We start from the raw sequence: 27,557 nt of genomic DNA on the forward strand, positions 1-27,557 counted from the left end.
GCACTCTTTTTGTACCTGGGTGTAGTAGTAACACATCTGAGAAGGGAGACCCTTTAATAGGGCTCATCAAGGCCCTATGCAACAATTCTGCTAAGCAACACCTCATATGGCTTAAGTAAGGTGAAATGAATGGCTGCAAATGCCTGGTTCAGAGCCCAGCGTTTCCCACTGCTGCCTTCTGGAAGCACTGCATGCTTGGCATGCACAGGTTAAATAAGCTGGCTGTGCTTCGGAACATTCTGCACATGGATGCGCATGCACGTGCGCGGTCCTGGCGAACAGGCATGGTTGCATTCGCGTATGATGCAAAAAAAATTGTGCGCCCAGATAAAGGTTACGGTGCATGTGTGGCAAAGCTACGCGCGCGATGTCATATGAGGTGTTGCTTGGCAGGCTAAAGGTGCTTAGCAGGATTGTTGCATAGGGCCTTGGTGAGCCCTATTAAAGGGTCTCCCTTCTCAGATGTGTTAATACTACACCCAGGTACAAAAAGAGTGCCTGGGTGTAGTATTAACACATCTAAGAAGGGAGACCCTTTAATAGGGCTCACCAAGCCCTTATGGACTAACAAACTGCTGAGCACAGCGGCGCTCTTGCGAATGCGAACCAAGGCGAAATGGCACACCATCGTGTGCCATCATACAGGTAAAAAGTAGCCAGACACAAGCAAAAAAGGTACACTTTGCAAACACACCCACAGCTAGCCCAAAACTCCCCCGTATGGTCACGGCACACAGGTGTCCAGCCTCTAGCTAGCTTGACTGATTACTTATTGTGGGGTGTCCCAGTGATTGTAACAAAGGGGTTTCACTTAGCCGCACAGACGCAGGGCAGCTTAGTAAAGAACCCAATCTTCACCCATCAAGGCAGGTTCCTGTCGCTTGAGAACCTTCAAAGACTGGGAACCCTTTTCATGTTTAGGGTCCACTCCCTTGGACCTGTACAGCACCCTGCAGGAATGCCTTAGCACTGTTGTGTCTATGATTCCACTTTGCAGGGTCCAGCGCCCAATAGCCGCATTACAAGCAAAACCTTGCAGGATCTTGAGTCTTCTTTGCGAGGCTCGGGTACCATTTATCTAAGCATATAGAGCCTGTGTCAAATGGATCTGATCGGTCAATCCCTTGATTCATTTAAGAACTGTTTGTGGGAATAGAGACCTGGAGCTCAGAGAGCTCAAACAACAGTTCCATCCACCTTGCAGACACTGGTAAAAAAAAAAATTAAGTACTTCGTGTATCGGAGGGATTTTATAGGAGATCAGTTTTTGTCTTAAAAAAAAAAAAAAGGGGGGGGGAAAGGGCTGCATTGCTGCCTGTAGAATGAGTCTCATTGAGACAAACAGCAGAGGGGCTCTTCAATTAAACTGCATAAAGGCGTCTCATCCTGAGTTTACACGTATACTTCAGCTTAATGCAAAATACAGCCGTCAGGGATCATAGTGTACATTTGAACACAACAATGTGATTTCATGCTTTGTACAAGTATATGGAAAATATATAGTGCCTTTTCTTTCAGTAGGCTGCTGAAAATATAGCACAGCAAACATGTAAAAGTATGACTTGGCTGCAGTTAACAGGTATCCGCAAGTTCTATAAACAGGAAGCCTATAAGGAAAGTCATTGCTCAAAACATCCCCTAATGACCAAGAAAAATGCAGCATTATGAGAGGAAATGTGAAACTCCCTTAAACGTCTTACAGCACAAGATTCACTCCTATTTCTTCACGTTAAAAAGATTTGGGGATATTATGCCAGTTCTCCTATTTTATATACAATACTTAACCTCTTCCAGACCACATATATGCAAAAGCAGGCCTTAAAGCCCAGCCAAACATATGCGTCCATGTTGGTCGGATTTTGTGTGCTGAGAGACACGCTTCCAGCACACTGACCGAGCCGTCATGGGGGATTTTAACTATCCAGAAATTCACTGTGGTAATAGCACTGCTGGAACAGTAAAAAAGGGTGGAAATTTATAAACCAAGACATTTTTATGTTACAGTTCATAGATGCCACAACTAGAAATGATGTTCTGCTAGAACAGTTAAAGTCAAAATGTGGAAATGATCTGGGTAGCAGTGACCATAACATGATTTTGTTTATTGTAATCTCTCCAAGATTTAGACTGGGAGGGGATGTTGTCATGAAAAACACAGAACATAAATGGGAATCCTTCAAATAAACTATATGAAAAAAACACTGCTAAATATATTCCCATAGGCAATAAGTTTAAAAGGCTAAACTATAACCTATGTGACTCACATACAAAGTTAAAATCCCTCTAAATAAAATAACTTTTAAAAAATATAAAAAATGAGGGACAGCCATCATTAAAAAGGTACAAAGAATATAACAGAATATGTAAAAGGCAAATCAAGGCTGAAAAAAAAATGGCAAAAAAAATAAAAAATGGCAGGTTAACAGTAAAAAAAGGTCAGGTCTGAGCATGTAGGCCCTTTACTAGATAATTTTGAATTGGCTACCAAGGTCATAGAGAAGGGCAATTACATACTTTCTTTAGCTCTGTGTGTGCAAAGGAAAATGGGGTGGCTCACTTTCTTAATGGGGATAGTACTAGAAACTGACTCGAGTTTCAATGGCTCAAAACTGGCATGGTCCTGAAACATTATGTAAAATAAAGGTGAATAAAGCACCGGGACCCGATGGCTTACAGGCAAGGGTCCTTAAAACACTAAGCTTAGCTATATCTAACCCATTGTTTTACATTATTAGGGACTCTAATGACTTGGCATTGTATCCCTGGATTGGCGCAAGGCCAATGTGGTGCCTATATTTAGCCACCTAGGTCCCATCCTATTATAATACAGCCGGGTGGTAGCAAAGTTATCCCGACTGAATGTCATGTGTTGTCCTGCCATTTGTGCGCCTCATACGTGCCCTAGGGATCACACAGTGATACAATCTGTGCCCCGCTGTGTACATCGGACACAGAGGAACCCAGAGTGATTTACTGGGCCACTGTGCGTGGCCCTGGTACCATGTGATCGCTGTGACCAATCACGTCAGTTATAAAAAATGGCTTTCGTGCATAGCCATTGTGTACTATTGCAATGATCTCTGGTCACAGTGCTTATATGGTACAGGGCCAAGCACAGCGGTAGCCAACTTAAAATGGTCTAGTAAAAGGCCTACATGTTCAGACTTTACCTTTTTACTATTTATATAGTTCCTCTGGATCATCTGTGGGTATAGGATTGTGCATATGGAGGCTTTTTTTTCTATTGGTTGGACTAGTGTCTTCAACATTCAACCTAGGATAACTAGGTAACTATGACAAGCTCTTGGTTTACAGCTTCTGATTGGTAGTCAGCGGGATGGGCTCTTGATCATAGGATCGATGTGAGAGCCAATCACAGCAGTCATGTAATCAGTAAGCAGTTTCCTCTTCTCTACATTAAAGTCCATTTAGATGGGGAGGTGGCATGAATGGGTTAAATTATAAATATATTTCTGGTCTTTAAATATTCCATGATACACTACTTTTTAATCAACTGTTCTTTTCATCCTAACAAGTACACAGTAGTATGTAAACTAATCTTAGATCAAACAGTAAGAGAACATTTAAAACTGAGAACAAAATAAAAATAAGCAAAGGAAGGAAGCTACCTTGTAAACCTGTGGGATAACAATGTAGAAATGTTTGTGTTGTTCAGCATTGAAGTTTTGCAGTTGGGCGGCGTATTCATTTTTGCTCTCATCAGCCATGTGTGTTCGCAGGTTAAGCTGCTGTTTTGCCTGTTAAAAAAAAAAAAAAAATTGGCTATGTATATAAAGTTCAGGGGCTTGCCATGAATAATGTCTTAAGGCCTGTACACACAATCAGACTTTGACAACAAAAATGCAAAATTAGCTGGTTTAAGGCAACATCCGACCGCGTGTACACTCCATCGGAAAAACATTTTCGGTTTTCGGTTTGTTGGCTGTGCGAACGGACAAACTTTTTGACAACATAAGTCTGATGGAGCAAAGTCAGATCGTGTGTACACAAAACCATCAGACTTTTGTACAAAGTACAAACACGCATGCTCAGAACCAATGCAAAAGATCAGACAACAATACAGAAGTTGACCAAAGGGTGGCGCTGGAGTAATTGAACGTCCTCTTTTGAAGTGTTGTCAGTATGTTGAAACGTCACTACGTTCTCGTTTGTGGTGTCTGATCGTGTGTATGCAATACAAACTTACGGCCAACGCCCTTTGTACAAAAGTCCACAGGAAAGTTTGTACTAAGTCCGATCGTGTGTATGAGTCTTTAGACTTTTGGGAAGGTCATTTGGTACCTAGGTTACACTCTTACTGAGCAAGTGGTTACATAAATATTAATAAAGCTAAACTAGGGATCTATTTTTCCATTCATTAAAGTGCCCACTGACAATCACAGTCATCTGATTAAACCCATCTACAAGTGGCCCATGATTCCATTTCCATTTCAGATGTTCCTGAAGCTGGCACAGCTCTCCCAGCAGGGCTGTCCCTGGAGCCTGTGACCACCCACTCAGCCTCTTCGCAGCCGCCCATGCAGTTTACAGCATGGCTGGGGTGCAGAGACTAGAGGTCAGCTGACTGGTAAGGAATGTGAAGTGGGAGGGGCTGGAGGAGACCCTATCTCCTGATTTCGGCATAGGTGTCACTGCTGCAAAACACAATGAAGCCAGAGTCACAGTAAGTAACACTACCTGTGATTAGAGTTGCCATAAAAAGTCTCCAATACAGTTCTCCAATCAGCAGATGACCTTGATCAAGGGTTCCCCCCAGCGTTGCCACTTATCCCATTCCCCCCACCAAGGGGTAAGAGAAGGAATAAAAAGAAAATACATGGAAGTGAGAGGAAAAGAGGGGGAAGAACAAAGAAAAAAAGGGAAAGAAAGAATAGGAGAAAGAACAAGAAATACGGCTAGGTACATCCTAAAAGGTACCATAAGGGGTTTTAATAATGTACGCGTGAAAGGGACTCAGGGAGCGCTAAATGTCTGTGGGTTAGGGGCGCAAATTACTTGTCTTGTCTTGGGTGCCGACAACCCACGCTACGAAAATTTTACTGTTTGGGACCCCACAACTTGCGAAATCTATCAAGGGGTCACGGCACTAGGAGGTTGAGAACCACTGCCCTATATTGTTAAGATGAGGTGAGGGGAGGTGTTCTGTAATCAAAATCAAGAGAAACAAGCAGGCTAGGGTGACACAGCTGCTCCCACATATATACAACACAGTGAGACAGCATTGTTACCCTAGGGATGTATTGTTTGGCAGAATAACTAGGAGAAAAAAAAAGAAGAAAAAAAAAAAGAAAACCAATGCAGCCACATCGAAGGATTGGTAAGCGGCAATTTGTTATATTTTTGTTCTTAGGTGTATCTATACTTTAACTATAAATCCACTTTATACATAAAATTACCCTTTGTCTAAGACACTGTATATAAATATTTATGAAACTTTTTACATTAGCTTTGTGAAATTATATATATATATATTATATATCTAATTTTTGTACCATGCGATTTGCTGTGGACGAACGCAATGTGTTTGCAACCTGCATTTGGGGTGTCATTAAATACGGTGCAGGAAGCTGAGCGGGAACACCGCTCTCCCGTACTGCATTCCAGTGTGAACGGGCCCTTAAGAGAGGCTCTTGGAAGAAAAATAGGATTTTTGTACTCACCGTAAAATCCTTTTATCTGTAATTCACCGAGTGACACAGCTCCTCTCTAACAAGGCCTAGAGGCGATTCAGTTCGCATTGTGCGCTATACAAGTATTTCATTCATTCAACAAAATGGGTTGTCAGCCCTATCACTGGAGATTACTAGGCAAGTTGTAATACAACACTTCAGAACGGCGGGTGCCTAGGCTACAACCCCACAGCCTGCTCTAGCAGAACTCAGTACGTCAACAAGCAGCATAACGTAAAGAGAAAAGGGAGGGGCGGGTGCTGTGTCGGTCGGTGAATTACAGAGAAAAGGATTTTACGGCGAGTACAAAAATCCTATTTTCTCTTATATTCACCGACTGACACAGCTCCTCTCTAACAAAATGGGACGCCTCCAAGCAGTGCAAAACGAGGGGTGGGAAAAATAGCATAAAAACTTCATCCACCATGGCAAGTGGAAACTAGTGAAACTAAACCCACAAAAAAAAACAGCAGTGTGTGGAAAAACACCACCACATAACTGGGTATCCTCAACAGGAGAGATCCCCAAAACCGCGACCATTTGCGGAAGTAATGCAACAGTGCATTTAACAGAACAGTACTGCGTTTTTATCGAAAAAACAGGAAAAAATAAAGATTGCATATTTAATTGCAACTACACGGCCGTCTTCAAAACTTTGCGGCCAAAACAGGCATCAGCCGATGCACCGACGTCTACCTTGTAGAACTTGGTAAACGTATGGACAGACGACCAGGTCGCCACCTTACACACCTGAGCGACCGACGCTTGGTTTCGGAAGGCCCAAGACGGTCCGGTTGCCCTCGTAGAGTGGGCCGTGACCGGAAAGGGGGGCACCTGTCCCTTTAAGGCGTAGGCTTGGACTACAATCTGTCTGATCCACCTGGAAATGGTGGCCGATGAGACCGCCATGCCCTTCTTTGGACCAGCCACTGAAACAAACAGTGAGTCTGACTTCCAAAAGGGAGCCGTGGTAGACAAATACACTTTCAGGGCCCTAAGGGCCGCTTCACACTGCGGGCGATGCGAGGCGACACCGACTTGCCTCGCCGCGACCTGCCGCGACCTCAGCGACAACTTGAAAATGACTTCTGTATAGAAGTCGATGCAAGTCGCCCCCGAGGTCGCCCAAAAGTAGTACAGGAACCTTTTTTCTGAGTCGGAGCGACTCGAGTCGCTCCTCTCAGAACGGTTCCATAGTACAGAACGGGGGCGACTTGTCAGATCGCGGCAAGGCAAGTCGTGTCGCCTCGCATCGCCCGGAGTGTGAACCGGCTCTAACCACGTCCAGAGCGTGAAGGGCCACCTCCTTGGGGTGCGTCGGCTTAGGACACAGTGATGGTAATACAATGTCCTCATTGAAATGAAAAGCAGAGACCACCTGGCGTCCATAGTGATCACCGTTCATTTCAGAGGAAGGAACGAATTTCCGGACTGAATCCCCGGGGACCTCAACCACCAGAGAAGAGAGTCCCTGACTGGCTGGCTCACCTGGATCTGTCAATCCAGGGACAACTGAGATTTGTCCCATTTCAACAAGATCTACTTCTGCAGTACTCTGGTGTGGAATTGGGTGAAGGGTACTGCCTCGAAGGAGGCTACCATGAGTCCCAGTACTCGCATGCAAAAACAGAGCGACTACCACTTGCGGTTCATCAGCAGTTTCACCGTGGACCTGAGAGTCTGCAATTTGTCTGAAGGGAGAAAAACTCTCTTCCCTGGAGTCCAACAGCAAACCTAGGTACTCCAGACGCTGGGTCGGCACAATCACCGACTTCTTTAGGTTCAACAGCCACCCAAATTCTTGCAGGGTCTGCATGATCGCCATATCCTCCTCTAATTCTGAGGCGGAAGATGTTCTCAGGAGATCGTCCAGGTAGCCCACGATCGCAATCCTACGATGTCTCAGCAACGACAACACTGGAGCCAGTACCTTGGTAAAGACTCGGGGGGGCTGATGCCAGACCAAAAGGAAGAGCCACAAATTGGTAATGGGCTTCCCCGACTTCAAAACGCATAAACTTTTGATGCCAAAGGCATATGGGTATGTGTAGGTATGCATCCTGGATGTCTAAGGACGCCAGAGAGTCCCCTTGATGGAGTGCAGCGACTACTGAGCGAACTGATTCCATTCTGAACCTCTGCACTTTTACAAAGCGATTGAGGGCTTTTAAGTCCAAGATCAGACGTACCCCTTCCTTCTTGGGAACCACAAACAGATTTGAGTAGAATCCCTGGAAGCGTTCCGATTCTGGAACTGGTACAATCACCCCCCGATTCAGAAAGTCCCTTACCGCCCCCAACAGGGCCTCCCAGCGAATCGGGGACGCAGGTATGCTGGAGGGGAAGAATCTGTTTGGCGGCCAAGAGAGGAACTCTATCTTGTAGCCTGTGGAAATTAGATCGCAGACCCATTGGTCAGATAACCGCGAGGACCACCGGGCTGCAAACTCCCGAAGGCGACCCCCCCCACCCGAGACATGGGTGGGGGCAAACCATTAAGCGGTAGCACTTTTGTTCGCAGGCTTGCAGTTCCAGGGACGCTTTTGACCGCCCGTGGGCGTTCTGTCGGGCTGGGGACGTTTTGTCAAAGCACCGGGCAGGCGAAAAAGCCGCTTGTGAGCGGAAAAAGAGGGCCCTTGCCTGCAGCGTGGCTCCTTAGCCTTCCTGGCCTGTGGCAATAGAGTACTCTTACCACCAGTGGTATTTTTAATAATGTCATCTAACGAGGTTCCAAAGAGTCAGTTGCCAAGGAAGGAAAGATCCGTCAGGGCTTTCTTGGATGCCTGGTCAGCAGACCAGCATTTCAACCAAATCAGGCGCCTCAGCACCACAGCTGACACTGAAGCCCTGGATAAGAGAGGGAGAGTATCCAGGGCTGCATCACAGACATACTTAAGGCCTTGCACTAGTTGGTCTGCTAGTTCCACGCAGACAGGGGAGGCCTGTTGCTCTCCCAATTCGTGTTGCAAAACTTTTGCCCACTCAGTCAGTGCCTGCGACACCAGTGCGGATGCCAGTACAGGTCGCACGGCTGACCCCACAACCGTAAACAAGGAAAGAGCCACCGCCTCGGCCTTCCTATCCGTGGGATCTTTCAATGCAGGAGTCCCCTCGGGATCGTTGTTACTTTGTTTAACCTGGATACTGGGGGGTCCACGACCGGAGGAGACTACCACTTTTTTAGAAGGCTTTCCTCAAAGGGGTAACGCACCGCCATGTATTTGGGGATTGCAAAGGTCCGTTGCGGGCGACCCCATTCCTTGTAAATGAACTTATCAAAATAAGTCAGATACGGGAACACCTTAGGTGAACCTGCTGGCTTGTAGGATCCAAAAGGGACCGGTACATCAGCAGAGGGATCCGCTGGCTCCTGAATCATCAGGATATCACGCACAGCTGTGATAAGTGCTCCAACTAGCGCTTTGTCATGCACGGACCCAGACGGAGACTTCATCCTCACTGTCTGAACGGTCCTGGTCAGCGTCATCTGAAAAGACAGAATAGGGGTCACCGGCCTCAGCAGGACCCAAGTCTGCGTCAGAGCTCTACCCAGAGGACGGGGGGGCAGGGGCCACTTTTTAGCACCTTTCATCCCACGTACCGCCTCTATCTTGGCAACGAACGAATTGAGGACTGCCGTAAGGGTGTACATAGGGACCGCGCAGTCCGCAGGTGAGTCGGTTGCAATTGCCTGGATTTCGGGGAAAGAAACACCAGTTTCTGAAGCCATGCTGACCTTACCCCGTCTGCCACCCGAAGGGGATTTAGGACAATGACAGTCCCACCCTCTTGCTGCCGCTGGCTGAGGGGCTCTAACAGCGTGGAACGGCCCAGGGTGGTGAGTCCAGCGGGTATTACCGCAGTGCCTGATGATCCCAGAGTGCTCCCAGATGCAGAGATAGCAAAACTGTGTTGGTGGCCGGTCGCACGAGGGCACAGGGGCAGCTGCTAGAGCACAAAAACGCAGCCCGGCTACAAGATGGCTGGCGGTGTTCTCAATAGAGAATCACCAGGAAACCGTCAAACAGCGCTATGGAGGGACTAGAGAGAACATGTGGCAGACACAGCGCTGCGCCAACACAGGGGCAGACTACACAGGCATCCAGCGGGACTAAGCTGCAGGACCTAGGCACCCAGCACAACTAAACCCCCAGGTGAGAGCCCAGACACACACACACACACACCGCTCAGCACATATACAGCCCCCACCCCCGTGAGGGGGGGAAAGGAGGGGAGTTAGGGACAGGGGAGAGAAGAGAGGGGGGTGAGGGGGGCCCCTGAATCTACCTCCCAGGGAATGCCCAGCTGCTCCACCTTGCTGAGGCAGGGAGCGTTGTACTTACCAGCCCTAATCTGGGAGACATTCCACGGTAGTCAGCTCCCGATCAGTACAGGGAAGACTACTGGCCCGGCATACTGTGACGCAAACATTAGTAACCCGGTCAATGTATGCCCCGGAGCATAAAGCTCACGACCAGCTCTGGAGCAGAGGTATGTCGTGGCCTGCCGAGCCATAGCTGCGACTTGCACAGGCTCGATGGCCAGACTGGGGAGACTACAAGGATAAGCGAACCAACCTGTCAGCCAGCCGGCTGTTGATAGAAGATCACAGGATTATTCATCTTGCGCAAAAAGCCAAGCTTCTGCATCAAAGAAAACACGGACCTATGGGCCCGCAGGGTTCAAGTCTTATCTCCTCACTAGACAAGAAAAAAAACCTGAGTTCTGCTAGAGCAGGCTGTGGGGTTGTAGCCTAGGGACCACCCCCAGGGCGGAACTTAAAGTTCTGAAGTGTTGTATGAAGTGTTGTATTACAACTTTCCTAGTAATCTCCAGTGATAGGGCTGACAACCCATTTTGTTACAGAGAGGAGCTGTGTCGGTCGGTGAATATAAGAGAAATCTGTTTGAAAGAAACTTCTAAACATGTACTTCAAACCTAAAGTTTAGTTTTTTTTTTTTTATGTGACAAAGCACATTAGCACCTTTTACCTAGGCACACCATTTTCCATATTCCAGAGAAGCCCACCAGGAGGAGTTTGATAAGCATACCCAAACCCATGCCTGTTTCTGATTACGACAATGTGTTATCAGGCATCTATAAACAGGAAGAGCTGTTCCATAAAGACTGTATTGAGATAGAAAAGTGGGTCTGAGCAAAAAGCAGAATTTCTACTGCTATATCATTCACAGTTGATCAGACTGTGGGCATTGAATTACATGGTTAAACAAATAAAGGTTCATGTATTAACTAGTGCTACTACTACAGTATGGTTACCTTCTCTACATCAGACTTGGTGGCATTGCTGTCATTGTCCATTTTCTCATACGTCTGCTGTGCCTTCTCTGCTTCTCTGCATTCCCGTTCAAACTTCTTTTTACTCTGCAAGAAAAAAGCTATTTTATTAAAAAAAGAAACAGCAATTAAAGCACATAAACCAAACAGTAATATTATGAAATCAAAATTAAAATTATAATAGACACTTTCAAGAGCCCAAGCCTCCAGTATCATGCACTGATGAGCTTCAGAATTACAGAGCACTGATATTCCAATCACCTTTCTATTTAACTGACAAGAATTCATTTTGGGTGGACTATTTGAAGTCTATAAAGCTTGTGCAAACAAAACCTTTAGAAATAAAAAAATAAAAATAAAATAAAGTTTTCCTATTTCTAAAACTGTTCAAACTTTACCTAGTAAAAGGTGTTTTTTTTATTTTTTTATTTCAGCTTTCTGCTTTTACTGTAAAATAATGCTATCTAGTCCGGAGACGTGCACACCTGTCAAACACAGCCAGGCTCACGACCTGCTGCACTAAAGCAATGCAGCTTGGCCAAGAACAAACCAAAAGCCTGTGACCAGAGTGAAAAGAAGCAGTACAATGATGAGTTGGTCTCTCTGCTCTCTCCACCCGTCAGCAAACACGGCAACCCTTCTCGACTGTACAGAGGATAGTAAAAAACTGATATCAAGACAGATTCTAGTAAGATCTACATTTAAAAAAATAAAATCTTAATGAAGATAAAACATTAATTTATTTTTATTTGCCCTGAGCTCAGCTCTAATTTTAACTGCATTTCACCAACTTCTTTTGCCATTTTCATATTGCTGCTTTCCATGTAACCATTCAAAAAGAAAACCAAGCAGTGTCAAACGATACTCTGTGAGCCACTGCAGGTTACAGGACAGGACTTTCCTGATTTTCAATGGCCGATAGATATAGATATAGATATATATATATATATATATATTATATATATAAAAAAAAAAAATATATATATATATATATATATATATATATATATATATATATATATATATATATATATATATATATATATATATATATATATATATATATATATATACATACACACCGGTATTTGGGAAGATCTAGGGGCCCTCTCAGTTTTAGATTAGGAGAGTTGGTCAATTATGGACCCTTGCTGGCCCTTGATGAAGGAATATGTTGCAGAGTCTCACACATTTACTATTATCTGATATATAGTATATTGATCAGCTGGATGAGCCTTGAGACCTCAACAAGATTATTTCCTATTGGCACTGCATTCGATTCTGGTGCTTGACGGGTGGATTTCCCTTTCACTTGCCTTGCCATTTTCGTCTGACCATCAGATGCATCAGATTTTTTTTATGCTTTTTAGCTACTCAGCACCCAAACAACCTACTGAAAAAGTGGTTTCCACAAAACTTGTCGAGCCATCTACTGAAGGATATACTATATGCTACCTTAAGCCAGAAGACACAGAATATGTAACCGTATAGATCATGTCCTATCAAGGGTGCTTGTTATCCGTTATTGTTTACCGATTTCAGTTTTTTAAATTGTGTAGCAATAAAAAAATTTTTTTACGTATTTGTATTTTTGTGCCTATAAAGTACATGAATTTTGTCTAATTATACTATATATTCATTTAAAAAAAATAAAAAAAAACACACTCCAAGAACAGACCTATAATGTAGAAGAAAAAAAAAAAAGACAAAAGATCACTCACGTTGTCCATCTGTTTAAAGCATACGTCTAGGTACTGTTGGGCTTTCCTCCCCTCCTGAAGATGCTGTAATACAAAAAAAAAAATACAAAAAAAAATGAAAAAACTGTCAGAGCTTCATTGGAATATAGAAGGCCATTTTAAGGATCAAATATTCATGTCAACCTTGCTGAAACAATGATAAATATGTTCCAGAGCATAGTAAATAATAGTAAATAATAGTGTAAGGTTTGTCGGATTTATTTTGAAAAACACAATTAAAGCCGCAAAAATGAGCGATATGTTCGCTGTAAAAAAAAAAAAAAAAAAAAAGGGGGGGGGGGGCAATACCTAGTGCCTCCAGGGGGTTATTGACTCAGATGTTCACCCCGATTGTTATTGCTTCGATGAGATAAATGTGTCCGCACAGGGCATACTTTTGTTCACATGCAAAAAATAAGCATCGATCATTCTACAGAAATAACCAGGTCTCATCTTCCAGCCATTATCTCATGTCTTAATGTAGCCATAGGACCAAGCCAAACCAGCACGTTTTAAAGGGCGGTGTCAAGTGCACTGATGATGACTATTAGTACATTTATGACCATGTATTAGCAAGGTTTCCACCATTTTTAGCAGTGGGGGGGGGGGGGGGGGGGGGGGGAACTGTTCTAAATTGTCAGTGCAGTATATGCATTTTGACATCACAACATTGGACTAAATGCAAAAGGTGAAAATGTATACCGATTTTCTCTCCGCTTTCAGGTCAAGGGAATATCTCATTATTTCTGCATAAACTCTGTGTCCGATATCTTCTGCCACCACTTCACGTTGTCCAGCATAATCATTCAGTTCGTTGAGGATATTATAAAAGGATGCACAAGATGTAAACCTTTCAAAAAACATAAAACAGGGTCAGTTTAAACCTTATACCAGTACCCAGCTTTAAAGGATAAGTTCACCTTTAGAACCTGTTGCATGCATATTTACGGTATAATATGTTCCACCACACTTCCCCTTCACTGACTGAGCTTTCCCCGTGTGACAGCATATAAAAGGTTCCTCTCCTCGGAGCTTCCGTCACATTTAAATTCAGGATAGATCGGTGAATAGACAAAACTACAAGTCCCATCTACCCCTACGTCAAAATGATGGACCACAACTGTGCTGATCATCGCACGGTTATTGACACTTTTTCCAGATTTTTAACTGAAAGCCTGTATAGAGGCATGGGCAGAAAGCACTTTTTCCTGCAAAAACATGTGCATTTAATTTTTTTTTTCTAATGGCGAACTTAGCCTTTTATTCCCCAAAATACTGAAAAGCTAGCCAGACACAGCCCAATGTTCTTTCAACCCTGCAGGCTGAATAGAAAATCCAGTGTGAATGGAGGAATCTCCAGTGCTGGCTACTGAATTCCATTAGCTATGGCACCAGCGGCTGTTTGGAAAGAGCAGAGCTGCCAAAGATCTGACATGATAAAGTCAGCCAATAGTTTTCCACCCAACTCAATTTTTTTAATCCACATTTGAAAAGAAAAAAAAAAAAAAAAAAAAAAAAAAGGGTGTAAAAAACTTTGCATTTTAACTGCACTAGACTAATGGAACACTGTAAAACACATCAAAAACGCACCGGCATACACATGTCCTTGTTTAAGGATAAGAATAAATAAAAAAAAAAAAAAAAAAAAAAAAAAAAGGAGGGGGGGGAAGTATTGGACTGCACCAAAAACATGCATGCAGAAAAGCATCTGGAACGCATCTGAACTGCGTTTCTATGGTGTGAACTGGCCCTTCAGTGGAGGGAAGTAAAAATAAAAAAACAAATTATGGTTGCATAAGTGTGCACACCCTTAAACTATTAATTTATTGAAGCACCTTTTGATTTTATTTCAGCACTCAGTCCTTTTGGGTATGAGTCTGAGTCTATGAGTCTTGACTTGCCAATATTTGCCCACTCTTTGCAAAAACACCACAAATCTGTCAGATTGCAAGGGTGTGTCTCCTGTGCACAGCCCTCTTCAGTTCACCCCACACATTTGCAATCAGATTCAGATCTGAGCCATTCCAAAACTTGAATCTTCTCCTGGCGAAGCCATTCCTTTGTTGGTTTGTATGCTTTGAATCATTGTCATGCTGAAAGTTGAAGTTTCTCTTCATGTTCAACTTTCTAGCAGAAGCCTGAAGGTTTTGTGCCAACATTAACTGGTATTTGGAACTATTCTTAATTCCCTCTACCTTGACTAAGGCCCCTGTTCCAGCTGAAGAAAAACAGCCCCAAAGCATGATGCTGCCATCACCATGCTTCACAGTGAGTACTGTGTGTTTTTGGTGATGGGCAGTGTGTTTGTGCCAAACATATCTTTTGGGATTATGGCCAAAAAGTTCAAGTGATTGCCTACACCATAAGAACCAATAGCGGCTGTTCAGCTGGTTGAACGTCTTTACTGTCCCGTCCTTCTCCAGGCTCACCACTGCCATTGGCAAACCAAAGAAGGGATCCGAAGGCCTCAGATGCTGACCATAGAGATTTCCAGTGGACGAGATTGGTCCCCAGAGTCTCTATGATCGTTCGGAGGTACTGATGTAATCAGTAAAATGTTTGAAAGCCTCGCGTGTGGGGATTTTTAACTACTGAAGTTTAGCGCCATTCCACAAGCGTGTGCAATTTTGAAGCGTGAAATGTTAGGTATCCATTTACTCGGCATAGCAGCATCTTTCACATCTTTTTTTTTTTTTTTTTTTTTTTTTTAAGCATGAACTTTTTTTTTTTTTTTTTTTAACGTTTGAAAAATTGCTGCACAAATATAGTGCGAGATAAAAAGTTGCAAACTATTGCCATTTTATTCTCTAGTCTAGGGTCTCTGCTAAAAAAAATATTTAACGTTTGGGGGGTCCTATGCAATTTCTAGCAAACAATTATAATTTTTACATGTAGGAGAGATATACCAGAATTAGCCTGGTTGGCAAGTGGTTAATGTTGCTGTAGGCCTCTTGGCAGCCTCCCTGACCAGTTTTCGTCTATTCATAAATTTTGCAGGGATGTCCAGTTCTTGGTAATGTCAAGCCATATTTTCTGCATTTGATGACTGTCTTCACTGTGTTCTATGGTATAGCTAATGCCTTGGAAATTCTTTTGTACCCTTCTCCTGATACCTTTTAACAATGAGATCCCTTCGATGCTTTAGAATCTCTCAGCAGACCATGGCCTTTGCTGTAGGATGTGAAGAAAATGTCAGGAAAGACCTACTAGAACAGCTGAACTTTACTTGGGGTTATTTAGAGGCACTTTAAATGATGGCAGGTGTGTACTGACTCCTATTTACCATGAGTTTGAATGTTATTACTTAATTCTGAACATGGCCACATCCACAGTTAATAAGCACACTTATGCAACCACACATTAATTTTTATTTTTTTATTTTTACTCCCCTCCTAAAATATTTTAGTTTATTCTTCAGTTGAGTTGTAAAGTGTATAGGTCACATTAAGTCTGCATTCACACCTGAGCATTTTACAGCTCATAAACCGCAGATAAAAACTCCTGGGAAAAAAAAAATTAAAAAAAAACATCCAAAAAGCAAAATACCATTAAAGAGGGATTCCACCAAAAAAAAAAAATATTAAAAGCCAGCAGCTATAAATACTACAGCTGCTGACTTTTAATAAATGGACACTCACCTGTCCCGGGTTCCAGCGATGCCGGCAGCCGAGGCCAATCGATCGCTCGGCCCTCGGCTGCTGCCGCCACCATTCTAGGTGAGGGAATCAGGAAGTGAAGCGAATCGGCTTAACTTCCCGGTTCCCTACTGCGCATGCGCGAGTTGCGCCGCGCAATAGGAAATCTCCGCGCTGTCACTGGGACCCGTGTGTGTCCCAGCAGAAAGCGCTGCAGGGCAGGAAATGGCGTAGACTCCCACGGGAGTCTATGCCCGGAAGTGGGTGTAAATACCTGTCTTTGACAGGTATCTCCACCCCCCTCCCCCCTGAAAGGTGTCAATTGTGACACCGGAGGGGGGGAGGGATCCGATCAGCGGAGGTTCCACTTTAGGGTGGAATCCCGCTTTAATTCCAGCGGCAACTGTTCACATCTGAGCGTTTTGTCACCTGAAGCAAAACACTTGAAAAATGCCCTAAGCTCAAAAAAAAGAACACAAGCTTCTTTGGGGCAGATTACAGGCGTTTTTCTGCATTTTGCATTGGTGACCTGAACAAAATAGAGGTAAAATCACTGTTAAAACTTGCGCCTTTGAAAGGCAGCAAAAAAAATTCTGAAATTATTTGTGTCTTTTTTTACATCACAGAAACCTGACATTTTAACAGAGGTGTCTAGACTGTTTGTATCCACTGTATAAAGCTTGGCCGATGGATCAGAAAGTGCTGCAGGCCTGTGTGATCTTTATGAAAAAACAATCTGCACTGTTGGGTTGTGTTATACACTGGACCAGTTAGGCATCACTGATCATTAACCTGAAAGATCACAGAGCGATGTAGCTCTGTGAACTGTATCAGAAGCTTCTTTTACTTTATACATGACCCAGGTAGATACTTTACACAGAGTCAAAGCTATGAGTGATCTTTGAAGAAGCAGCGCTGAATGGCAAGAACAGTGACATATCGCTCGGGGGGGGGGGCTCTGTGCCTGCTGTACCTTCCCCCATAATTTGGGCTTCAAATGGGGGTGGGGTTAAATCCAGAATAGAGAGGTGCATTTTGGGTACAAATGGCCATTCAATCACAACAGGACTGAGTGCACTTGGCCCCCTTGGAAATTAAAAAAAAAATAAAAAATCTTCTGCAAGGGCACAAATGGAGCAGTTGTTTACCATTTTATAATAGCGGCTTGTTTATGGTTTTACAAAGACCTCATTCACAGCAGTTATCTCCTGCTGCCATATATCAAAGCAAAACAGTCTTGCAGCTTGCTGATAAAAGAAAGCTTTTTGGACCATTTGGAATGAAAATGTTGAAAATTTACATACCTTGGTTCATCATCTTTAGATGACCTCTTTGGACAATATTTCTTCACCAAATTCCTACCAAAAAAAAAGTTTTCAGATTAGATAGACCAAAACATGTTTTTTGATAGAGAAAAAAAAAAAAAAAAAACAGAATAAACGTTAAAGCAGCTCTTCAACGGCTTTTATCAGCTGAAGTTTCCTTTACCAGTGTAGAATGTGTTGTACTTCAAGAATTCCTGCAATTATATCTGAAAAGTGAAATTATGCTTAGACTACTTCAAAGTATTTAGTAAAACGTATACAAAGCTTCAGCATCATGAAAAAAAATAATAATAAAATCTACCCATGCTTCAATCTGTTCACCAAAAATGCAGATAACCTGAATTTCATACAGCAAGAATATGCTGCAACCAGCATAAAATAGTCAAATGATTTTCAGGACTTTCTATAGGTCTTTAAGTTGAATTTTTAAATGAAAGTATTAGGCTGGGTTCACACTATAACATGCAGCGGCTCCATTCACCAATTCAGGTCCAATTTCAACCCAATTTTTTTTTCCTAAATTCGGACCTGAACCCGACCAAAAGATGAACAGGGCTCCTGTGTAAATCACACCTGAGCCACTGCGGAGATGTATGAACCGACTCCATAGAGAGCCAGTCACAATCTCCTGCTATGTGAAATGGATGCGGGGGAAACCGCCGTACAGCTACAGCAGTTCTGGCAGGAGAGCCGACCTGCCGCAGTATGATGACGGCAGCTAATCGGCAAGCAGTTAAATAAATAAGGCTGAGACTTTTATTTTTAAGGATATAATACATTTTAAATTGATGCTTCTGGCTTCTCCTGCCTTCATTTTGCTCCTATAGCAAGCCGCAAAGCATAGTATGGAGTTCCCCTATAGCAAGTTACAAAAACTTCTACCTTTAAAATCACTTTAAGGCTGGGTACACACATATGCGGCTGCGGATTCATGCCTGGGGTTCCGGTGCGTCTGTTGACCTGTACAGGTGCGATGCAGGTCTGAATTTTTGCCTGAATTTGCAACCTGAATTGGACCCAAACACGCACACAGGACCCTTTTTTAATCCAGGGCGGCCACACTCCGTGTGAACGGGGTTCATTTAGAGCCTGTCACACTAACATGTAATGTAAATTGGATGTGGGTAAACACATCCAATTCGCATGTGTGTGAACCCAAAGTTTAGCTTCACTCACACCTGAGCAGAGTGACTTATTAAGGAGCTTTTGAGCATTTTTAGAAGTGTATTAGAAGCATATTACAAGCTTTACAGCTTCAGGCATTTTTGTTTAGCCAAAAGAAAGCACTAGGGCAGGGGTAGGGAATCTATGGCTCTCGAGCCAGATGTGGCTCTTTTGATGGCTGCATCTGGCTCACACCTCTCGATCCGCAGATTGGGTGGTGTGCCGATCCGTGGATTGAGCCCATAGAAAAGGCTGCAGCTTCGGCCTAGCTGCGGCCATCTTGGTAGACCCGGCGGCGACCTAGGTGAGCGGCGCGCTGACATCACCCGCCTCAACTGCTCATGGATCTGCCTGCCTGTGTAGTGGTAAGCAAGCAGACAATCTTAGGGGAGATGTGGATATTACAGGTATAATTGAAATTAGTAGAATAACCAATTTAAAAAAGAAAATGAGTTTTAAACATTGTATGGCTCTTGCAGAATTACATTTTAAAATATGTGGAGTTCATGGCTCTCTCAGCCAAAAAGGTTCCCTACCCCTGAACTAGGGGGAGGAGATTAACCACTTGAGGACCGCCGTATTGCCATTGTACGTCAGCACAATGGCACAGGCAGGCATAATCACGTACATCTACGTGATTGCCTTCCAGCGGGTGGGGGGTCCCATCGGACCCCCTCCCGCTGGTTACGGCGGTCCGATTCGGTCCAGGAGCGCTCCGTGATGAGGGGATGGCCGTTCGTTTTCGGCCACCCCCTCTGGATCGCTCCTGGCCAATGAGAAGCTTCCTCCCCTGTGTATTGTTTACACAGGAAGGAGGAAGTGATGTCATTCTCCTCGGGGCGGTCTTTTTGACCGGACTACGAGGAGAAGAGTAAAAGTAAGTCTGCACGAACACTACACTGACATGTAGGTACACACACAGGCACACAAACCCCCCCCGATCCCCCCCCCCGATCGCCCCCCCCTCCCCCCCAGTCACAGTGTCACTGATTGCATTGATCATTTCTTTACTGATCAATGCATTCAGTGTCAGTTGTGACAGTAAAAACTGTCAGGACAGTTAGTGTTAGGTCCAGGGTAGCCCCCTATCACCCCCCAATAAAGATTTAACCCCCTGATTGCCCCTAGAGTTAACCCTTTCACCCCCTTTTGCCAGTGTCACTAAGCGATCATTTTTCTGATCGCTGCATGTGTCGCTAGTGTCGCTAGGTAGCTAGTTATTTTTTTTAGGTTCACCGCCAGGTTTTTATATCGCTAGGTACCCCGATATACTACCCAATAATGTTTTTAACCCCCTGATTGCCGCTAGTTAACCCTTTCACCCCCTTTTGCCAGTGTCACTAAGCGATCGTTTTTCTGATCGCTGCATTAGTGTCGCTACAGTCGCTAGGTAGCTAGTTATTTTTTTAGGTTCACCGCCAGGTTTTTATAGCGCTAGGTACCCCGATATACTACCCAATAATGTTTTTAACCCCCTGATTGCCGCTAGTTAACCCTTTCACCCCCTTTTGCCAGTGTCACTAAGCGATCATTTTTCTGATCGCTGCATGTGTCGCTAGGTAGCTAGTTATTTTTTTAGGTTCACCGCCAGGTTTTTATATCGCTAGGTACCCCGATATACTACCCAATAATGTTTTTAACCCCCTGATTGCCGCTAGTTAACCCTTTCACCCCCTTTTGCCAGTGTCACTAAGCGATCGTTTTTCTGATCGCTGCATTAGTGTCGCTACAGTCGCTAGGTAGCTAGTTATTTTTTTAGGTTCACCGCCAGGTTTTTATAGCGCTAGGTACCCCGATATACTACCCAATAATGGTTTTAACCCCCTGATTTCCGCTAGTTAACCCTTTCACCCCCTTTTGCCAGTGTCACTAAGCGATAATTTTTCTGAACGCTGCATCAGTGTCGCTAGTGTCGCTAGGTAGCTAGTTAACTAGGCTCCCAAAAAGTCCCCCACATGTGGTATCCCCGTACTCGGGAGAAGCAGCAGAATTTATTTTGGGGTGTAATTTGACTTCTGCCCATAGCATGTGTGAGCAATATATCATTTAGTGACAACTTTGTGCAAAAAAAAAAAAAGTTTGTAATATTCCCGCAACTTTTGGCAAAATATAAAATATTCCATGGACTCAACATGCCTCTCAGTAAATAGCTTGGGGTGTCTACTTTCCAAAATGGGGTCATTTGGGGGGGTTTTGTGCTATTTTGGCATTTTATGGCCTTCGAAACTGTGATAGGTAGTGAGGAGTTAAATCAAAAATTTGCACCCTTAGAAATCCTGAAGGTGGTGATTGGTTTTCGGGGTGCCGTGCGCGACTAGACTCCCAAAAAGTCCCACACATGTGGTATCCCCGTACTAGGGAGAAGCAGCAGAATGTATTTTGGGGTGTCATTTCACATATAACCATGGCATGTGTGAGCAATATATCATTTAGTGACAACTTTTTGTAAAAAAATTTTTTTTTTTTTTTTTTTTTGTCATTATTCAATCCCTTAGGACAAAAAAAATAAATATTCAATGGGCTCAACATACCCATCAGCAATTTCCTTGGGGTGTCTACTTTCCAAAATGGGGTCATTTGGGGGGGATTTGTACTGCCCTGCCATTTTAGCACCTCAAGAAATGAGATCGGCAGTCATAAATTAAAAGCTGTGTAAATTCCAGAAAATGTACTCTAGTTTGTAGACGCTATAACTTTTGCGCAAACCAAAAAATATACGCTTATTGACATTTTTTTTACTAAAGACATGTGGCTGAATAAATTTTGCCCTCAATGTATGACTAAAATTTAGTTTATTCGATTTTTCTTATAACAAAAAGAAGAAAATATCTTTTTTTTTCAAAATTTTCGCTCTTTTTCCATTTATATCGCAAAAAAAAAAAATCGCAGAGGCAATCAAATACCATCAAAAGAAAGCTCTATTTGTGGGAAGAAAAGGACGCAAATTTCGTTTGGGTGCAATATTGCATGACCGCGCAATTACCAGTTAAAGCAGCGCAGTGCGAAATTGCAAAAAGACCTCTGGTCCTTAAGGTGTTTATTGGTCCGGAGCTGAAGTGGTTAAGGGTGGATAGCTGTTCTTTGAATAGAAAACGTGCAGCAAAATGCTCAGGCATTCCCATTGAAGTCTGAGAGTCCCAATCCGCCTCCATTCTGCCAAAAAGAAGCCTGTGTACTTTTTTGAGCGGCAGGCTTCAGTTGACAGAACGTTCAGATGTGAACAAGGGCATTGAAATGAATGGGATTTGGCTTAAGGGTTTAGCGTGTAAAGCTTCAGGCAGAAAATCGCTCATGTAGAAAATCACTCAGGTATGAATGAGGCCTAAATCACTTCCTTCTCCTGCCCAGGACTACATATCCCATAAGGCACTTCTCACACATTCAAAAGTTTTCAGGCACTTACTGACATGTATGAATGGTACACTGACCTGTATGTGTGCTGCACTGTATTTTCTGATATATAAATAATGCATTCTCTATGCAGGCCAACTAATCTGCTGACAACTAATCGATTATGAAAATAGGGACAACTATTTTCATAATCAATTGTGTCGATTAGTTGTTTGAGCCCTAGAATAATTCAGCGGGATGCACAAAGTTTTACAAACATATCAAAGTTGCAAAATTGTGCTTAAGCATGAAGAATGGTTTTACCCTCAGGCGTGGAGAGATTAAGAAACCACTGTTACCAATCAAATCTTTCAGCCAGACCAGACCCCCCCCCCCCCCCCAGGCAAACTGCAGCTCCTCCATGAGATCAAAGGGGCTGCAAACATTGAACATGTATTAATGTCATCAATGACAGCCTGTAAAAATGAAATGCGTCAGACGGGTGGGGTCTCTAGGGGGAAAAAAAAAACCTGCATATGTTGATAAAGTTTGTCCACAAGAGTGACGTCATTAACCACTTCAGTCCCGGACCATTTTGCTGGTTTATAAGGGTGCAACGGATCAAAAAAAACTCACGGATCGTTCCTCGGATCAGAGTCACAGATCGGATCATTTTCCAGATCAGCAAATAATTTAAATTTGCAAAAACCTGTTAAAATTCCACCACCATATAGTCCCCACTGTAATATCAACAAACGACCCCACTGTAATATTGGCTGGGTATCGCTAGAGTATTGTATAAGGACAAAGGGGTAGTTACTGCGCTCTCCTGTACCAGTGCAATAAATCGCTATCTATTCATAAATAGAAAATCGCATGCTATCTGGGTTACCAATGTTCAACCTTCTCCGGTGTTAGTGTTGCTGAATCACAGTGAAAATATTTTTTTTTACAAATTCATTAGAAATCTGCAAAAAACTTATATAACAAAAAAATAAAAATAATAAATTTAATGAAATGAAATAGCTGCTGTGCAAAAAAGTGCTAACGTGCTGTAGTGTAGATTAGTGCATAGAGTGCCTGACTGGCTTGCGTTACTTTACACAAACTTTTAAAGTGCGCCAAAAACCTTTTCAGATTTAACAAAAAAATCCAAAAAATCAAAACAGTTGAAAAAAAATGAAAAAACGATTAAACAATTGAGAAAATAATTAAAACAATAGAAAAAAAATTGAGAAAAAAAAAATCGATTGAAAAAAATTGAAATAAAGTCCTCCGAAAAAATACATTCTTTCTGAACAAGTTTTTTTTTCTCTCCAAGGATTTCACATAAAGTTCAATGAAAGTGACTAGTGCACAGTGCCTTAGTGTATACAGGAACAGAACCGGTGCGTTATCCATGCGTGAAGCAAATTGCCGCACTCACCAGCTCCCCTGCAGGGGTTAACTTGCCTCCACAGTGTGAGCCCCTGTGTCGCTGTATAGAGCTGGTCCAGTGTGCGGTTCAGTTATTCCTCATTTGCTCATATGTAAAGAGATACAAAAGCTGGAGCTAGGCCGAAGCCGCGGCCTTTCCTGAGGCCGAGACCACGGAGAGCTCCGCGGATCGCGGCATGTGCCGATCAGAGCGGGGTGACCCGTTCGGATCACGGATCGGTGACTATCTGTTGCACCCCTACTGGCTTAAGACCAGACCACTTTTTGCGATTCGGCACTGCGTCGCTTTAACTGACAATTGCGCGGTCGTGCGACGTGGCTCCCAAACAAAATTGACATCCTTTTTTCCCCACAAATAGAGCTTGGTATTTGATCACCCCTGCGGTTTTATAAAAATAGAGCGACAATTTTGAAAAAAAACGCATTATTTACTTTTTGTTATAATAAATATCCCCCAAAAATATATTTAAAAAAAAAAAAATTTTTCCCTCAGCTTAGGCCGATACGTATTCTTCTACATATTTTTGGTAAAAAAAAAAAAAAAAAAAAAAAAAAAAAAAAAAAATCGCAATAAGCGATTGATTGGTTTGCACAAAAGTTATAGCGTTTACAAAATTGGGGATAGTTTTATAGCATTTTTATTAATATATATTTTTTTACTAGTAATGGCGGCGATCTGCGATTTTTATTGTGACTGCGACATTGTGGCGGACACAATCGGACATTTGACACATTTTTGGGACCATTGTCATTTATACATCAATCACTGCTATACAAATGCAGTTATTCCTGTGTAAATGACACTGGCAGTGAAGGGGTTAACCAGTGGGTGGCAGTGTAGGGGTTAAGTGTTCCAAGGGGCGTGTTACTCACTGTTGGGGGCTGGGCTCTCTTTTAGTGAACACTGATCTTTGCTCCAATCACATGGAGCAGAGATCAGCTTCACTTGTTGCTAGGCAGAACTAGGGAGATGCTGTTTACAATGGCATTTCCTAGTTCAGCCGCCCCGTGAGACGATCGCGGGTACGCCCGCAGCGATCGAGTCCGCGGGACCTGCGAACGGACTCATGGGGGTCCCGACTGGCACGCGAGCGCGCCCACGATGGCAGGGCGGCAAATTTAAAGGGACGTACAGGTATGCCCATTTGCCTGCCCGTGCCATTCTGCCGACAGTACATCGGCGTGCGCCGGTCAGGAAGTGGTTAATGTTCAACTTGTATGAACTGTACATATAAGCATATTCCTAGCACAGAACACTTGCTGGGAGAATAGTTGTGTATAGATTGAAGAGCTGCACAATTCTGGCTAAAATGAGAATCACAATTTTTTTTCCCTTCGAATAAAGATCACGATTCTCTCAGCATAACATCTTTGACAAAAATATTGGGCTAACATTACAGTTTCCTTTTTTTTTAATTTCATTAACCACTTAAGGACCGCCGCATGCCAATGTACAGGCACAAGCACGTACATGTACGTGCTTGCCTTCCAGCGGGTGGGGGGTCCGATTGGACCCCATCCCGCTGGATGCGGCGGTCCTTTTTGCTTCAGGAGCCATCCGGGATGAGGGGGACGGCCGTTGGTTTCTGGCCATCCCCTCTCGATCACTCCTGGCGAATGAGAAGCTTTCTCCCGCTGTGTATAGTAAACACAGGCAGGGAGGAAGTGATGTCATTCTCCTCGAGGCGGTCTTTTTGACCGGACTACGGGGAGAAGACTGAAAGTAAGTGTGCACCAACACTACACTGACATGTAGGCACACAAAACCCCCCCCCCCCCCATCACCCCCCGATCGCCCCCGCCCCCCCCCCCAGTCACAGTGTCACTGATTGCAGTGATCATTTATTTACTGATCACTGCATTCAGTGTCAGTTGTAAAAGTGTCAGGGCAGTTAGTGTTAGGTCCAGGGTAGCCCCCTACCCCCCCAATAAAGGTTTAACCCCCTGATTGCCCTTAGAGTTAACCCTTTCAAACCCTTTTGCCAGTGTCACTAAGCGATCATTTTTCTGATCGCTGCATTAGTGTCACTGGTGCCGCTAAGTAGCTAGTTATTTTTTTAGGTTCACCGCCAGGTTTTTATAGCGCTAGGTACCCCCATATACTACCCAATAATGGTTTTAACCCCCTGATTGCCCCTAATTAACCCTTTCACCCCCTTTTGCCAGTGTCACTAAGCGATCATTTTTCTGATCGCTGCATTAGTGTCGCTAGGTAGCTAGTTATTTTTTTAGGTTCACTGCCAGGTTTTATAGCGCTAGGTACCCCGATATACTACCCAATAATGGTTTTAACCCCCTTGATTGCCTCTAATTAACCCTTTCACCAGCGATCACCGTATAAGTGTCACTGGTGACGCTGGTTAGCCAGTTAGTTATTTAGGTTCCCCGTCAGGTTTTTATATAGCGCCAGGGACCCCCATATATTACCCAATAAAAATTTGAACCCCCCGATTGCCCCTAGTTAACCCTTCACCAGTGATCACCGTATAAGTGTTACGGGTGACTCTGGTTAGTTAGTTTGCTTTTTATAGCATCAGGGCACCCACCATTTATTACCCAATAAAGGTTTAAACCCCTGATCACCCGACGGGTGATATCAATTAGGTTTTAGGGTCAGGGTCTGCGTCGCCCCAGGCAGTGGTATAGAATCTGAACAGATCAATATCTGATCAGATCTATACTAGCGTCCCCAGCAGTTTAGGGTTCCAAAAAAAACGCATTGTTAGCAGGATCAGCCCAGATACCTGCTAGCACTGCGTTTTGCCCCTCCGCCCAGCCAACCCAAGTGCAGTATCGATCGATCACTGTCACTTACAAAACACTAAACACATAACTACAGTGATTGCAGAGTCAGGCCTGATTCCTGCGATCGCTAACAGTTTTTTTTTGGTAGCGTTTTATATTTAAATCCGGAAGGCAGTGCTTGTTTTTTGGAGTCCCGTACGTGGCTAGGCTCCCAAAAAGTCCCCCACATGTGGTATCCCCATACTCGGGAGAAGTAGCAGAATTTATTTTGGGGTGTAATTTGACTTATGCCCATAGCATGTGTGAGCAATATATCATTTAGTGACAACTTTGTGCAAAAAAAAAATGTTTAATATTCCTGCAACTTGTGGCAAAATATAAAATATTTCATGGACTCAACATGCCTCTCAGTAAAAAGCTTGGGGTGTCTACTTTCCAAAATGGGGTCATTTGGGGGGGGGGGTTTGTGCTATTTTGGCATTTTATGGCCTTTGGAACTGATAGGTAGTGAGGAGTGAAATCAAAAATTTGTACCCTTAGAAATCCTGAAGGCAGTGATTGGTTTTCGGGGTGCCGTACGCGGTTGGACTCCCAAAAAGTCCCACATATGTGGTATCCCCGTACTCAGGAGAAGCAGCAAAATATATTTTGGGGTGCAATTCCACATATAACTATGGCATGTGTGAGCAATATATCATTTTAGTGACAACTTTTTGTAAACCTTTTTTTGTGTCATTAATCACTTGGGACAAAAAAAAAAAAAAAAAAAAAACATTCAATGGGCTTAACATGCCCCTCAGCAATTTCCTTGGGGTGTCTACTTTCCAAAATGGGGTCACTTGGGGGGGGGGGGGGGTTGTACTGCCCTGCCATTTTAGCACCTCAAGAAATGAGATAGGCAGTCATAAATTAAAAGCTGTGTAAATTCCAGAAAATGTACTTAGTTTGTAGACGCTATAACTTTTGCGCAAAAATAAATATATGCTTATTGACTTTGTTTTACTAAAGACATGTGGCTGAATAAATTTTGCCCTAAATGTATGACTAAAATTGAGTTTATTCGATTTTTCTTATAAAAAGTAGAAAATATTTTTTCTCAAAATTTTCGGTCTTTTTCCATTTATATCGCAAAAAATAAAAATCGCAGAGGCAATCAAATACCATCAAAAGAAAGCTCTATTTGTGGGAAGAAAAGGA

At 43.4% G+C, this 27,557-nt stretch overlaps 1 protein-coding gene across 2 annotated transcripts in view; it reads right to left on the reverse strand.

Moving 5' to 3' along the window:
- The window catches only part of FNBP1L (formin binding protein 1 like), a 245,367-nt gene that overhangs the window by 62,936 nt on the left and 154,874 nt on the right, over positions 1–27,557 (reverse strand). For both annotated transcript variants that reach the window (XM_077452895.1, XM_077452894.1), the window contains exons 3-7: positions 17,664–17,717; positions 13,427–13,574; positions 12,707–12,769; positions 10,968–11,072; positions 3,630–3,758 (exon numbers count right to left, since the gene is read on the reverse strand). In XM_077452895.1, coding sequence (XP_077309021.1) covers positions 3,630–3,758; positions 10,968–11,072; positions 12,707–12,769; positions 13,427–13,574; positions 17,664–17,717 — 499 coding nt within the window. The remainder of the gene's footprint in view (positions 1–3,629; positions 3,759–10,967; positions 11,073–12,706; positions 12,770–13,426; positions 13,575–17,663; positions 17,718–27,557) is intronic.

This window comes from Lithobates pipiens, unplaced genomic scaffold (assembly GCF_037356315.1).
Source record: "Lithobates pipiens isolate NorthernLeopardFrog02 unplaced genomic scaffold, aLitPip1_a1.2 Scaffold_23, whole genome shotgun sequence".
NCBI lineage: Eukaryota > Metazoa > Chordata > Amphibia > Anura > Ranidae > Lithobates > Lithobates pipiens.